This window comes from Cheilinus undulatus, linkage group 17, assembly GCF_018320785.1.
Source record: "Cheilinus undulatus linkage group 17, ASM1832078v1, whole genome shotgun sequence".
Classification (NCBI taxonomy): domain Eukaryota; kingdom Metazoa; phylum Chordata; class Actinopteri; order Labriformes; family Labridae; genus Cheilinus; species Cheilinus undulatus.
Genome location: NC_054881.1, coordinates 16,508,787 through 16,524,111, shown reverse-complemented (window position 1 = coordinate 16,524,111; position 15,325 = coordinate 16,508,787). Strand labels below are relative to the sequence as shown.

General features: G+C 39.1%; 1 protein-coding gene across 1 annotated transcript; it reads right to left on the bottom strand.

Annotated features, from left to right (window-relative positions):
* Window positions 1-1,008: 1,008 nt before the first annotated feature.
* LOC121525250 (serine/threonine-protein phosphatase with EF-hands 2-like) lies at window positions 1,009-10,877 on the bottom strand. The gene is made up of 16 exons (XM_041811135.1): window positions 10,847-10,877; window positions 10,621-10,748; window positions 9,629-9,683; window positions 9,311-9,486; window positions 9,101-9,215; window positions 8,946-8,992; window positions 7,620-7,786; window positions 7,466-7,502; window positions 6,789-6,938; window positions 6,330-6,659; window positions 6,058-6,243; window positions 4,841-4,983; window positions 4,545-4,651; window positions 2,782-2,945; window positions 2,608-2,695; window positions 1,009-1,590 (listed from the first exon to the last, which is right to left on the bottom strand). Exons 1-16 carry the CDS (start codon window positions 10,875-10,877, stop codon window positions 1,406-1,408), a joined length of 2,109 nt encoding a protein of 702 aa, XP_041667069.1. The 3' UTR covers window positions 1,009-1,405.
* Window positions 10,878-15,325: the final 4,448 nt, after the last annotated feature.

Sequence of the window (15,325 nt, the reverse complement as noted above, 5' to 3'; positions counted from 1 at the left end):
GAGAGGGATTAAATCCCCTCAGGGAGCATAGACACCTCATTTCCCAAGAGTATGATTGGTTACTCACAAATACATTTCCAAGTCTAAGGAAGAGCACTTAGAAACACCACTTGCTGCTTAATAAATCCTTTAACAGGAGCTTCCTAGTGTGATGATCTTTGTGTTTCTTTATGCGTGTTCATTTTGGATCCAGCACCCATCAAGGGATGTTCATAGCTTTTCTTAATGTCCTCCTTAGGAGAGGAATAAATCCTTCAAGAAATGCAAGCTATCACCTGCACAAAATCTGTACCATTCAATAGATAGTGTCACATACATATATGGACAAAAGTAATTGGCCACACCTGTTTGTCATTGAATTCAGATGTTTCAGTCAGACCTGTTGTCACAGGTGTATAAAACTAAACATCTAACCATGCAGTCGAATTGCAAACATTTGAAGAGCCCAGTGACTTCAGTCCTGTGATGGATGCTGCCTCTGTAATAAGACGGGTGGTCCACAGTCAACTGTGAGTGATATCATTAGAAAGTGGAAACATTTAGGAACAACAGCAACTCAGCCAGAGAGTGAAAGACCATGCAAAATCAGAGCAGGGTTGATTGCCTCTAAGGTGCATGGTGCATAAAAGTTGCAAACACTCTGATGATTCCATAGCTGAAGTGTTCTGAACTTCCACTGGCATTAAAGTGTGCAGTGGGAGCTTCATGGGATGGGTTACATGGCTAAGCAGCTGCCTCACATCACCAAGTCCAATGCCAAGCATTGGATGGAGTGGTTTTAAGCATCGTAAAATGCTCTGTGGAGTGACACATCATGCTTTTCTGTTTGGCAATCAGATGGGTGAGTCTGTATTTCACAGATGCTGGGAAAATGTTACCTGTCTGACTATATAGTACTGGGCTGTATTTCAGGGTTTGGGCTGAGGCCCCAGTGAAGGGCAATCTTAATGCTCAATACAATCTTAATACATGACTATGCCCCAGTGCACAAAGCAAGAAGTATAAAAACATGGTTTGATGAGTTTAGTGTTGAAGAGAGAAGAGAGAGAGCACCTGAAAGGTTCTCCATATTACAAAAACAAGCCTTGTTTCTTAAACTGAACTGAACAAAGCATAAGAAACTACACTGAACTATCAAACAAACATTTAGAAACAAATTAAAACTGAAATTCAAAAGTAAAATATTACAAGTAAAAAAACGTTACAAACTTGCTTGTTAGACTTTGTAAGACCTGTAATCATTTTTGCCTAATTGTTGTAGAAAAGTCTTGGTTGCACATTGCTGAAAATATGGATTGGAGGTAAATAAACATTTGAATTCCACAGAAGCTCATGGGTCAACAAGATTGCCCAGTATATTTAAATACAGATATTCTGTTTGTCTCTTCAATCTTAGTCCTTTCTCTTATGTTTGTGCAGAGAGCTCCACCAGTCGAAAAGCCTCCATGAACTCGTTGATATCAATGCTCCCGTCTTTGTTGAAGTCGATGCTCTGGGCCAGGTCTGCGATGGCCTCATCGCTGATCTCTGTCTTGAGGTGGGAACTCAGAAGTTTCCAGGTCTGACGGAACTCCTCAAAAGAGATCAAACCTTTGAAAGGAGAAAAAATGATGACGAGGATAAAGCTGAACACTTCCAAAAATCTACATATAATACCTATCTTCATCAAATAAAGGAAGTGACTTTATTCTTAAGGCAATCTGTGCCTTAAATCTGGGAAAGTTTCATGTTTATGCATGCTCCTCACAATGAGACTCCCTGTCAAACAAGGGGGGAGTTGGGATTCTCAGTAGGTAGGCTTTTAATAAATCAGAAAAATTAAGCATTTTTTGACCCATGATTGATATAACTTTAGACAATCAAGCACCAATTCTATAATCTTTTATTGTGTTGAATGCTGTCTGGTTATTTTACATTAAACACAAAAGAGTGCGAGTAGTCTTCTGTTTTCCATTCAAATATAAATGATAATAAAATACATAACACTTGATCTAAATATTTCCCAAATAAATCAGACTATAAATGGAGCATGGGGACAAAAAATAAACCATAAAACTCAAAGAATGTCCATTACTGATGTTTTGTATAAAAGCTATGTTACACAGCCTGCTACCAGTCCTTATTTAAAAGGAATTTATGAGGGGTAGACGGCTCTTGGCAGTAGACGGCAGTGTGTCGGCTCCCATCGTTAACCCTAAAGATCCAACACATAGAGCTGGCTCGTTTGCGACTGACACATCTCTATACCAAACACAGGATGCAAAAGCAACCATCCCTTCCCACTCAGTTTTCCTGAATACTTCCTGGTGTATCCTCAGACAAATTCAAAGCCCCTTAATAAACTTCCAGTTTAAAGTTGAGGCAATCTGATATATGAATGCAGCAGTCATATGCAGAAAGATTCAACATGAGCGACTGGCGGGTATGACGTCATTCATTCAACTCACCCTTCATTTGGAAAGTTTTCTGCTGTGAGATGCCTGCATAAACAAGCAATTCAGGGACACTTAGGGGGTCGTTTGTGTGAAGTTTTCTATAAATATTCAGGAGTCTAGCAGTGAAAACAGCACCTACATTCCTGAAATCCTGACTGTGCTGCTTATTCACCTGAGTGATCTGTGTCTATTATCCGGAATATAGTTTCCAAGTTGGAGTGGTTCTTGTACATTGTCTCCAGGATGCTGTCATCACAGATCTGTGAGGGAAGATACAAATTGATAAATATTTTACAGCTCTGACTGCCAGAAATGCCACATGGTCTATCAGTTGTATAAGTCTAACCTCTAGTTTGGGTTCAGTAATGGAGAGCTCCCTTATCCACTGCTGGTAGTCCACCATGCCACACTGGGCGCTGCTGACAAGCTGTGGGCGCAGCACCCTCCAAGGCAGACCCAGATTCAGTACTCCCTCAGTGGCACTGGCCCAGTGACTCAGAGAAATGACCCCTGAGATACAGACAGAAACAGATGGTTATGTTGTTTTTTATTAAATAGTATTTTCAGCCTCATGCACTACCACTGGTGAGTGATTAATGAGTGTTATTCTGTTATTCTGGATTTTTTTTTGCTATGAAATAGAGTTCAATGAATGTTTTTTAGAGTTTAATGAATTATAATGCCTTTTCAAGAGCTACAAAAGCAAATAAGATCATAAGTATGAAAACTAAATTTTTCTTATCAGCATTTTTATACCTCTGCACCAATGATAGCCACATGTGAAAGTATAGTGTTTACAGGTTGTCTGTCCATTTGTCTGAGCCATTCCTGTGAAAGAGAAATTTTTCCAGAACATTGTGAGGGATTGTCTTCAACCTTTGCATAAATATCCACTCTGACTCAAGGACGATCTCAAAAGATTTTAGAGGTCATAGTTCAAAGGCCAGGCATCATGTCCTTCTGTTGCTTCTAAACAGGATATCTCTGGGATGCTTTGAGGGATGGTCTCCATATCCACTCTGACAGAGAGGAGAAAATGGGATTTTGGAGGTCATGGACCAAGGTCATTTGGTTTCATGTTCATCCATTGATTTTGAATGCAATATCTCTGAAATATATTCAAGTATTTTTTTTTATCAAATTTTGCATAAATAACCACTTTCAAGCTGACTTTAAAAATTTTGAAAGTCATTTTTTAGAAGTCAGAATCATTGGTCTCATGCTCATTTGTTGCTGGTTAGTACCTCAATAATGCTGTCAGGGATTTTTTCAAACTTTCACAAGTATCCACTTTGACCCATGGATAAACTTTCATTGGATTCATGTGTTTTCTTCAAATTTTACAGATAATCTCCTCTGTTTCAAGGCTGAACTCATTAGATTTTGGAGTTCCTCAGTTCAGAGTTCCTCAGTTGTGCCTCTTGTTCACCCCTTGCTTGTGACTGGATAGCTCTAGAATCCCTTTTTTCAAGATTTATTTTTGGGCTTTGTGTACTTTTATTGACAGAAAAGGACAGTGGATAGAACCAGATATATCCTTGTGTCCACTCTAACACAAGGATGAACTAATAAGATATTGGAGGTCATGGATCAAGGTCAGGAGTCAGATTGTGGAGGTCAAAGATTAGGGTCATTGGCCTTATGTTCATCTATTGCTTGTGAATTCAATACCTCCAAAACGCTTTTAGATATTTTCTGCAAACTTTGCATACATATCCACCCTGACTCAATGATAAACTGATAAGAATTTGGAGGCCAAAGGCCAAGGTCATTGGGCCTCATGTCTTTTCTTAGATTGTGTACACAATATCTCATTAATGTTTTTAAGGATCTTCTCCAAACTTATCCATTCTGACTTAACGGTATTGTGACCCCAAAACATGTGGGCATAGTATTTCAAGGAAACATACAGGGACTTTTGAGAAATTTGGCAAAAACCTACGCTACGACTTGAGGATGAATGAACTGTGTTTTGGAGGTCAAAGTCACCGCAACCTTACATATTGTGAGGATGTGGAAGCATTTAAATGCTGGCAGTCAATCAAGATAAACCAGGTTTTTTTCCTCTGAACCTTTAAGGCTTAAATTCTCAGCAGTTTTTGTGTTTACCTGTGTTTTTTGGATCAAATTCCTGGTAGGCACTTATGAGAACTGACTTATGTACAAACAGTTGTTTCCGTAGAGCTTGCAGGGCTGATCTCTCTGTCCACCCGATACTAATGAAGCACAGGAAAGGAAAAACGATGTTGCTTTGAGTGTGACATCATACTTTCAGTGATGATTTTTAAAGCAAGTTGCGGCCCAGCCTTTTGTAACCCAGTAATCCCATGCTTCTATTATATTTACTCTGCACATTACATTGAATTCTATCTAGTCTCATGTTCTTCTCAATTTGAGCTGCTGACCTTTGTCTCAGGGTGAGCTCTCTATTTGTCCTGCTGGCCTGATACTGGAAGAAGTGGGGGACCAGATCAGGGCCCATTCGGATGTAGGCTCCTCTGTTGCTGCCCATCTCATAGTAATTAGAAGCTGAAAATATAGTCAGCACCTGGATGCAACAAAGAACAGTTAGCACTAGACCCACTTACTGTAGCATATCCATTAATTATTAATTGCTGGGAGACTTTATAACTGAGGATTCGTCACAATGGTTCCTTGCAGGAATAACTTGCACCGCTGCCATCATCCTTTTTTATCTGTTATTTCAAATGTCCACCCCTTCCCAATTTCATACAAGAGCCCTGGAAAAGATCCAAACCAGACCAGCCTTTCCCAAGCTTGAGAATGCTGAGGCCCACAAAACCCTCTTAAATCTCCATATTTGTACTTCATATGTAAAGACAAATTTTTTAGAGGCATGGACGTTAACATTAATAGAAAACTGGCAGAGTCACAAAATACAAGCCCCTACCACTTGTTATGTTTTTGGCAGGCATCTACAATCTTACCTACACAGGTGCACCTCAAATAATTATCATATCACGTAAAAGTTCCTTTTTTCCTGTGATTTAGTTCAGACAGTTCGAACCTGGATGCGGTGCTAACTCCCCACATGACATCATGAGGGAAAAAACTGAGAACGACTTGTTTTAGCACACACTTTCTGGAAGAATTGTGGACAGGGGCACATATTCTGTTAGAAAACCCTGAAAAAGTGATTTTTGCATATTATGTCCCCTGTAAGTCTTTTGATATTCTTGATTAGTATGGCTTTCAGCTTAAGAAGATCAAAAATCCACTATCTCAAAATATTAGAATAATGTGGAAAAGTCTGATTTGGAAAGATTTCCTGAGCCGTTATTCTCTCACTATAGCTGGGTACACACAACTGCAATCATGGGAAAGACTGCTGACTCTACTATTGTCCAGAAGACAATCATCAGCACCCTTCACAAGGAGGGTAAGCCGCAGAAGGTCATTGTTGAAAGGCTGTTCTCAGAAGTGTTCTTCATCATATCAGCAGCTGTAGATAGGGAGTGCCCAATGGAATTATTATGAAAAGTAATACACGAGTTAATGAACTTCTTTGCTTTCACTTGTGTTCAGTGTGAGAAGATGATGATGTATCGTCCATATGGATACAGTACAGTCATACAAGCTACACCATCTTCTTCATTCTTACCTTGCCGTCGTGGCAGAACTCATAGCCTTCCTGTTTGCACTCATGTGAGCGGATGAGCAGGTGGAGGTCGTGTCTTCCCAGAACTTCCTCAGTGACATCTGGTCCCCAGTAGCAGCCTCCGCCTCGCACCTCATTGGGAATGCAGCCACTTTGAGGCATTGGGTCACTCCACAACATGTCCACTATCTGGCCGAATAAATACATCTATGTAACACTTTACCTGACTTTAATAAAATTGTGAGAATTTATAAGCAGTTCTTCCTATTACTTACTTGTTTCCACTCATGCTCATCTGTGTCTGCTGCTTCACCAGTCTCCATATCTGACCCTGATTCACTCTTCTTCAGTTCTCCATAGGACTGGCCAAATCCCGCCAATCTGCGCCTCCTTTTCAGCTCCTCTTCCAGTTCACAGTCGAAATGACGGCCTGTCGTTGAAAAGTCAAGGGAGTGCCGTGGAAGGTCATGCTTTTGAGCTGGAGAGGAACCATGGTAAGTCAGAGAACAAACTCGTCGCCGGCCATCCGTTGGCCTGACCTCCCCAGTCTTTGTGCCATGAACTCCATGGTTGATCTGCTTAGGAGGCCTTAGAGCTGAGACGTACTGGACACAGTTTAAAATATCAAAATACATGTCATGTATTGTCATGATCAGGGTAATATTTTAAGAATTAATGTTTGTAAAATACACTTAAAGTACACTTGTGTTATTTGTGCTCAGGGTCTCTCTTACTTTGTGTCTGTCCAGCTTGGCTACAGCTTTAAGGTCTGTCATATGAGAGATCCCACCATGGACAATCAGCACCTTTTGGTCAATTATTGTGGCCAGAGGCAGCGCGCTGAAAATCTTCTGGAGAAGTTTAAGGATCTTCTTGCCATGCACCTGCAAACAAATCAAGCTGACGGGGACTTCGCTGCAGTAAGACAAATCAATAAAAACATGATTTTGTTATCTAACACTATTGGGGAATGACACTGGAACAAGTAGAAACTTTTGCTCTAATATCCATGAAACTTTGTAGAGACACTCATAACCCACAGAGGATGTATCCCACCACCAAAGACATGCTCGTTAGGTTAACTGATCACCCTTTATTGGCCGTAGGTGTGAGTGTGAACATGCCTGGTCTCTATATATCAGCCCTGATTGGCTGAGGACCAGTCCAGGGTGTACCCACCTCTCAACCAATAACAGCTGGGATAGCCTCCAGTCCCCTGCGACCCCCCATTGGCATAAGCAGTATAAAAAAATGGATGGAAGGATGGAATATAATATATTCAGAATATCAGCTTGCATATTTCAACTCTGAAATTTATCCTGAGCTGTTTTAATGGACACCTTTAATCAAGCATTTTTTTTCTTTTTAGAGTTTGGCTGCTAGCAGCAAAATATGATGGTTCAAGACCTACCCGGTATTTGCCTAAGACTTCTTTAGTGAAGCCATATCTGAAAAGAACAATCAAAAACCTCATTGGTATATATATATATTTATACATCAGCTGTTAGTGAATTAAACTAAGAAAATAAAAAGTATAATGCTCACTATGAGCTCACTCCGCATACCTGAGGTTAACAATGTGGTCCTCATGGTTCCCTCTGTTTAGATGGACATTGTTGGGATAAACAAGCAAGAACCCAAACAGAATGAGCAGAATCTCCAAGGAGCTTTTACCACGATCGACAAAATCTCCATTAAAGACGTACGGTTTCTCAGGGGATGGTAAACCATTCTGTGTGACAGAGTGAATTTTATTTTAAAATGCAGTCAGTTAAAAATAAAAAAAGTGATTAAAACAGCTGTAGTGACATAGAAATGCAGTTATATTGTTAGAAGGGTCATAAAAGCAACTGTTAAAATTCATGTAAGGTTTAAAATGGTTCAACCGACTTAAGTGTAAAGAAATAGAATCCTTCTAAAAAGTTTTAAACACTTTAAAACCCTTTTTTTGGTTGAAAGTACTCAACACGTAAGGATTTTCCTGTCAAGAATTGTTTTTCTGTGTTCTACCTGCTAAGCCTATTCTGAGAAATGCTGCCTGTGATTGATTAGTCATGCCTGCTCAGGTCGGAAGGGGAGCTCTCGGCCATGATGACTCATTCTAAAACCTGAATGGATTAATCTGTCTGAGCATCTTTACTCGTATGATCCTTTCTCAGGTAATAACTGACTTTTTCTTTGTTTTTATCCTAGAAAAACGTTTGTAAAGTTTCTATGTTGCATTTTTAAGTATTTTCAACTAAAGTCTGAGTGTTTTGGTTGATTTATTTACATCTTATGACTGTAATTTGAGACTGTTTAAGCTAGTTCGGTTTGTTCTGCCTGCAGTTAAAATAGCGCCACAAGAGGTCAGTGTTGCTACAATTCAGTATGTGTGTGTGTGGAACATGCCGCCAAATAAGAAATGCCCCAAGACCGAGAAAGAGACGGTTTTAGATGTGTTTTATGGTTATATTTACTGTTTGTTTTGTGTACAGAGAATTTATGTTTTAGTTCTTAAATAAAAACAAGAATATAATAACAAGAAGTATGAAAATGTAAGAAAAACATAAAATAGCTGTTTAACAAAGATTGTTTATTTACCTGTTTTATTTGCTTGTAAAAGTAAAGTGAAACTAAATTAGTGAGTACCTTTTGTGAACAATCCAGTGATGAAGGAAATGCAAATGCTTCAAACCAAAGGAAACTTTGTAACTATGTAAATATTTTAAATTGTAATTCAGTTCTCGCTGAAGCTGCCTGAATGGAAGCATCGTGTCTGAGCATCTCCATTCATATTAACATTTCTCAGCCATTTGTAGGCGGCTACATCTGCACAGGTTGAATTAAAAGTTTCCATCTTAAGGAGCATGTTATTATTTAAGTTGTGATGGTTTGCATGTTGTAAATACCTTATAGAATATCAGCAGCAGATCTTCAAGTTGTCCGTGTAAATCTCCTAAGAAGGGATGAAAAAAAGGAAATGGTATCTTAGTACATGTCCAAGGTTATTAAAGAAAATTTGCCAGATGCAAAACGTGTCCAAGAAGGGCTTGCTGTTCTGTACCACATATGGTGATTTCCTTGTTGTGGCAGGCAGAGACATGATTGATATTTGGGAGAATTCTTAAAAGTCTCCAAGCCTCTCCAAAAAGCTGCAGAACATATCGAGCATGGAGCTGCTACTGGGAAAACAAGACAAGAAATATACGCAGTGATGAAGGAAAAGGCAACCATTAATTACTTGTATGGGCTTTGGATATCAGCTTGTAGTTACTTGTTTGTGCTTGAAGGCCTCCACCAGTTTTGACACCCCACTGAAGGTTATTGGGAAGGTGAGGTGAGGGCCGGTGTAGCTGTCAGGTAGCTGGATGCTCTTGTAGCAAAAGTAAGTCTCCCATTCTGTATCATGACAGATTTCATCCTTATGAAAGATGTGAGCGATTAGGTTTCCTGCATTAGAGGGCAGAATGGAAGAAAAGAGATTGATTACTGGGGTACAGGTAGGCAGTATTTTTCACAGCAGTTACTTAAGAACTCAATGTTTTTAATCTAAAAAATCCATGTTCAGATGAGAGTAGAGAGTCATGCTTACTTTCACTACTGGCTGGGATGAAGTGGTCCATCAGGTAACCAAAGAAATTGTAAAGCTGTAGTAAAAAAAAGGAAAATTTCATTTACCATACATGCAGCTAAATGATTTTATTATGATGTACAAATTGTACTTAATGTGACAAAAGTAAAAGTGCATGATCAAACAATTAAAGATAAACAATTCAGCCCAAGGTCTATCTGCATGAATAATGGCACAGAGCATTACAGTAGCAGCAGGAAAACAGGAAGTGATGCCAGTAGCACCAAAGCTTAAGTGTTAATTTGCTAGTAGTCATGTGACAACTAACCAATCAGACTGTGTTGCATACGGGGTATCTGGTGAGGCCGTGGAGAGTGAAAATAAAGCCAGAGAGGACGACACACTTTGCAGTGAAAACAAATTAGCTCAATTTTTGGTAAATCAATTTGATTGATTATCAGTAAGTAAAATAAAGTGCCGATACTGATAATTGACCAAAAGCCAAAAATCAGCCTAAACGGCCAGGTCAATAATCAGTCCACCCCTAGTTTGGTGCAAGTTCCCAGCTGACGTTGGCCGATTAGAGGGGTACACTCTGGTCTGGTCACCAGCCAATCACAGGGCTGACACGTCGAGACTGACAGGCACTCCCACTCACAACTACGGGCAATTTAGTGTTTTCTGTTTGACAGATCTGGTTGTCTCATGACAGTTTGAGCATCACAAGTAACACTGAAATCAGATCTTTGGAAATCAGACTTCGGCCGCTTTTTAATGTGAATCCATTTGAGTGAAGGGAGGCCAAATTTTAAAAAGTAATGTGAACAGACAAACCAAAAAAACACAGTTTGAGAAAAAACTCAGAAGTCATCATTAGGGCTCACGGTGAGATGCAGTTAAAAGGCACCAATGAACCAAACAAGCATATCTTTGGACTGTAGAAGGAAGATGGAGTAACTAGAACCCACAAGAGAGAGAACTTAGGGTTATCTCAATTAAGTGTAGAGACTCACCTTGATCTGGTCTTGCTCTCCTGCATATTCAATAGATTGGAAGATATTCCAAGTGCACCTGCGTCTCATTTCTAGTCGGGCCACATACTGACGGTACCAGCGCTGGATAAGCAGAGCTGCTCTGATGGCTGCAAGTTTAGGGACAGTTATTCATAAATACACTGTGGTAATCTTCCTTTCATAACACCAAATTTTCTTTTCCTATATCAGCGACTTGAACACTTACCAATGGCAGCTTCAATGAGGGCATGTAACATTAGTTATCAAACAGCATAGCTGAGATTTTATTTAACACATATTTGAAACACAATAGTCAAATATGGAATTAAACACATATTTACCTGGAACTGAGATGCTCACTAAAAAAGACAAAAAAAGCAGTGTTTGTGAATAATTGCGACAAGGAGTTGATTTTTCTATACTGAAAGGTTTACTTATAAGTAAAATGATTGTGCTAAAGCTCACACCTCTGTCGCATTTCTTCAGTTGTTTTTCTGATTTTCCCCAGCCACATCCCATGATCCTTTGCTGCTTTTTCTGTTGAAGATTACAACACTTTACATGCCAGTATGAGACATCTGACCTTGTTTTTTGTGTCTTACAAGCAAAAACTGCAATATTAAGACATTTTTCAACTGTTTTAATGTTTCCATTTTTCTTAGATCAGATTAAATTTTGAAATATAAAATCTAATTGTAAATAGGCTAAATAGTCACATCAAAACAATCACTTAAACCATACTCAGTCTTTAAAGAGCTGGAGGATAATGGACAGACTTGAACCTGCTGTTTGAACCTGTAAACCCCACCACCAGGGGACTCTCGATCAAGACAAAAGATCATGTATAGCAAGGTGCTACTCAGGCCTGCCCACCTTTTTTGCTCACTAGAAAAAAATTAATAGGACTCTGGTCAACAAAACTGCCTCCAATAATGTGCATTTGCTAAATAACAAACCACCATTTCTGTTTAACTGATGGATTTCACATGAGGGAGAAAAGCAACTTTTAACAGCTTTTCTCCCTCATTTATAAAATTCTTCTATGAAACAAAAACAGTGGCTCCCTGTCTAGTGACACACCTCATGGTGTGCATATTTAGTTGAAAAAACTGTGTTTCAGTATCAGACTTAAGCAGGAAAGGCAGGTCAAAATGTCCAGTGGAGCCACATCGTAATGGGGTCCAGGGGTGGAGGAAAGGAGGGCATTTAATAGGGCTTCGAAATCTGTCGGAAGTACGTAACTAAAAAAAACCTATTAAGTAGTTATAATCATTTTGACTTAACGTAGTCAATTCAATGCTAAATTTTAAATATCATGCACTTAACTTAATATGATTGAAAACGGAACAATTCACCAATCAAATAGAATAATAACTGAGTTTTTTCTTACCCTGTTGGTTATCTTTCTTTCATTGCCTCCCAGTAGCTTTAATGAAACACTGCCTTTTTATCCAAACTTCCCAGTCATACATTCGCATTTATAATAATAATGTGTGGAAATTTGATTTCCAAGGTCCAAGTGTTTTCAGTTTCGTAACTGAATGTCCATTCTCTGCTGGAAGGTATGTTCAGCCACTACACAATCTATAGTGGATAAAGGTCTGTGAAGAGCAGTGCCAAGTGTGTTAGACCCTGTAATCACATAAACAAAACAACATGCAAGTGGATTAGGATTAAATCTAACTATGGCTGCTATCTATGCTGAATAAACAGAAGAAGGCTCTAATAAAGGGCAGCAGCTATTTCAAAGGGATGAGATCATGTGTGCTTCCAGCTCAGGACTGTCAGAACTGTGTCATTAATTCACTCTAATCACAAGAAATATAGGAAATTGGGGGAGAGAGAGTGGGGAATGACATGCACCAATAAGGGTCCAGATTAGGAGTAGAGCCTAGTTTAACGAGGACTGTAGCCTCTGTACATGCACCTTCTTTACTACCCAATAAAGCAAAAGTTTTCTCTTTTACTCCACAGGAAATGACCCACTCATGGCCTCCTCTTCTGACGTTAATAGATGCACCTGACACAGCTGAACCCTTCAAGTCCCCTTTTCAAACCAAGGTAAGAGCTTTCAGATTTAAAAAGATTCAAGTCCTTCCTCTATTTAACTATTGTATGAGAACATGTAAATCAAAACATTTGTGTGACCCAGATTTAAGCCCTTTTTTGTGTCTGACATGAAGTGACACGCTCTGCTTCCTGTGTAGACAAAGTCAAAGTAAGTAACGAGGGAGTAAAGCAGAGTACAACTCAGATGAAGAGAAAAGATGAACATGATGACAAAGAATAGTGACGCAGATGCTGTGAAATTATGCTGCGGGGAAAGAATGGCAGAGAAAACCAGGCTAAGAGTCTATTATGTTGGTAATTATAGTCAAAATCAGATTTGAAAGGATAAATATCCTCTCTCTTCTGTTCCTCACCCTCGTGGTTTTGCTTGTTTTACTCCCACTATTTTGTAAAGTGACCACAAGAATACTAGAGGAAATTAAAAGCCTTGTGATTTTCTCTGTAATTAACTTCCACAAAAAAACCATTCATTTTGGCATTCACCACCTGTCTTTTATGCATGCTATTCTTGTTTCCATTTTCTTTTAAAATTCACTTAAAGCGTTTTTATTTGCCTGTCTTCCAGTGTTTTATTCCAACATAAGTTACAGGTTGACTCACACTGTCATTTCAAGGTGTCATATTTACACCCCTGTGATGTTTTGCCTTCAGTATTAATATCACAAAGGCATAAAAGGGGAAGAAGTGATCTCTCCTCTGGGCAGGCATTGGAAGTAGAATTAAAGGTGTTGCAGGGAAGATAACAGGATCAGCAGCACCAACATACCCTGTATTTGGAGCAATGCAGCGTGAATTTTCAGATGAAGACTCAGAATATCCCACCATTGTGAAATCAATAATATGATCTCTGCTGGGTCTTCAAAAGAATTAAAAGTTGGTCAATCAATTTAGCAAAAATTAAGGCTTTTAAAAAGTATTTAAAAGTTAGGCCTTTAATTGCCTGCCACTTAGGCAATTAAAGGCTTAAGTTGACCACTTAGGCCACTTTTTTATTAAAGTCTAATTAAGCAGACTGCTCCAAGAAAGCTTGATTTGAATTTGATAATAAATACCACCAACATTTTCTTTGCTATGTTGTCACATTTTTATCTCAAAATCAACACAAAACATACACAGCTGTGTTGCAACGTAACAGGTAGAAAATTGAAGATCCAATAGGGTCTTAAAATGTATGAAGACGGTCTTGAAAAGGTATCCAGAAGTATTAAATTTAATGTCAGATTTTCTGCATAAACCTTGAATAAGGAAGACTAAAGGCATAATGATGGCAGAGCTTTGCTCTGGTGCTGTTGCAGAAATGCACTGTAAAAACACCATAAGTTGTCTCCTTTCTCATATATTGATTTTTTTTTTCTATATAGTCTTAAAGCATTTGGAACTAAATACGCCAAGTAGTGCTCTAGTTTGAGACAAACTAGAGAGGCTAAACTCTGATCAGGCATACATTTCCAAAGACTTCTTATCTTACATTTCAAGCTACAGTGCTACCTCTCTTTTGTTTGTATAGTTTGTACGGTGGCTTTATTGGCTATATTATTCTATTTGAAACAACATTGTGAAATAGGCAGTATTCTTGCAAATGTGTAACAAAGTGGATTACTGTATGAAATTTTGTACAAGTGTGATCACCCTAGCATGAATGACATGGTTGTGTTGATTCAGGACTTTAGTAAGTTAAGTTTCATCACAGCAGGAATGTATTAGATCATATTATGAAATTGATGTTGGTACTACGTGTTGTAAAGATCCTGGTTTTGAGAGGTAGGTTCATAAGTCACTGGTGAATAAATATTTGTAGTTAAAGATGGTTTATTTTCTAAAAGAATGAACTTTTGTTGTTTTTAACAAACATTGTTTCTCTGTGTTTTATTGAGCAGTGGAACAGTGAGCAGATTATGGATGTCATGCTGCAAAAGGGGAATAAAATGGAGCTTTAATCCACCAGCTGGCTCACACCATGGAGGACCATGGGAACGCCTTGTAAGATCTGTCCACAAGGTACTTAATTCCACCTTAATAGTACAAAACATGGATGAAGAAGGCTTGCATACAGTGCTTTGCGGGCCGAGGCCATCATCAACAGCCGGCCAATCACAAAGGCTTCTATGGATGTGAATGACCTGGAATCATTGACTCCTAACCACCTGCTATTGTTAAAAACCTCTCCATCCTTACCACCAGGAGTGTTCCAGCCAACAGATACGTATGCACACAGGAGATGGAAACAGGTCCAATACATGTCTGATCCGTTTTGGAAAAGATGGGTGAAAGAATACTTACCTCAACTGCAGGAGCGCCAGAAATGGACAGGAGCAAGAAGGAACTTCAATGTTGGAGACTTCATCCTTATCATGGACAGCACAGCGCCTCGGAACTCATGGCTGATGGGACGAGTGATTCAAACTTTTCCAGACCGAAGGGGATTTGTCCGTCAGGTACGGATAAAAACACGGACCAGCTGTCTGGACTGGCCTGTTACGAAGATCTGTTTGCTGCAGGAGGCTGAGGCTGGTTAAGGACGAAGTGGCTTCAGTAGAGACTTTGGATCCTGTGGACCCCTTGCAGAACTCGATTTGTGGATTACTTTTTGATTTTTTCTTTTTTGGTGATTTTTTTTTTGCTCACATTTGACTGT

What these genes read in the sequence shown, in the direction of transcription:
- LOC121525250 (XM_041811135.1), bottom strand. Translation starts at nt 10,877, where the DNA reads ATGTTACATGCCCTCATTGAAGCTGCCATTG. An exon ending in GAGAGCAAGACCAGATCAAG is followed by an intron (nt 9,684 to 10,620) that starts GTGAGTCTCTAC and finishes TTTTTACTACAG; the next exon opens with CTTTACAATTTCTTTGGTTA. An exon ending in CAAGGAAATCACCATATGTG is followed by an intron (nt 8,993 to 9,100) that starts GTACAGAACAGC and finishes ATCCCTTCTTAG; the next exon opens with GAGATTTACACGGACAACTT.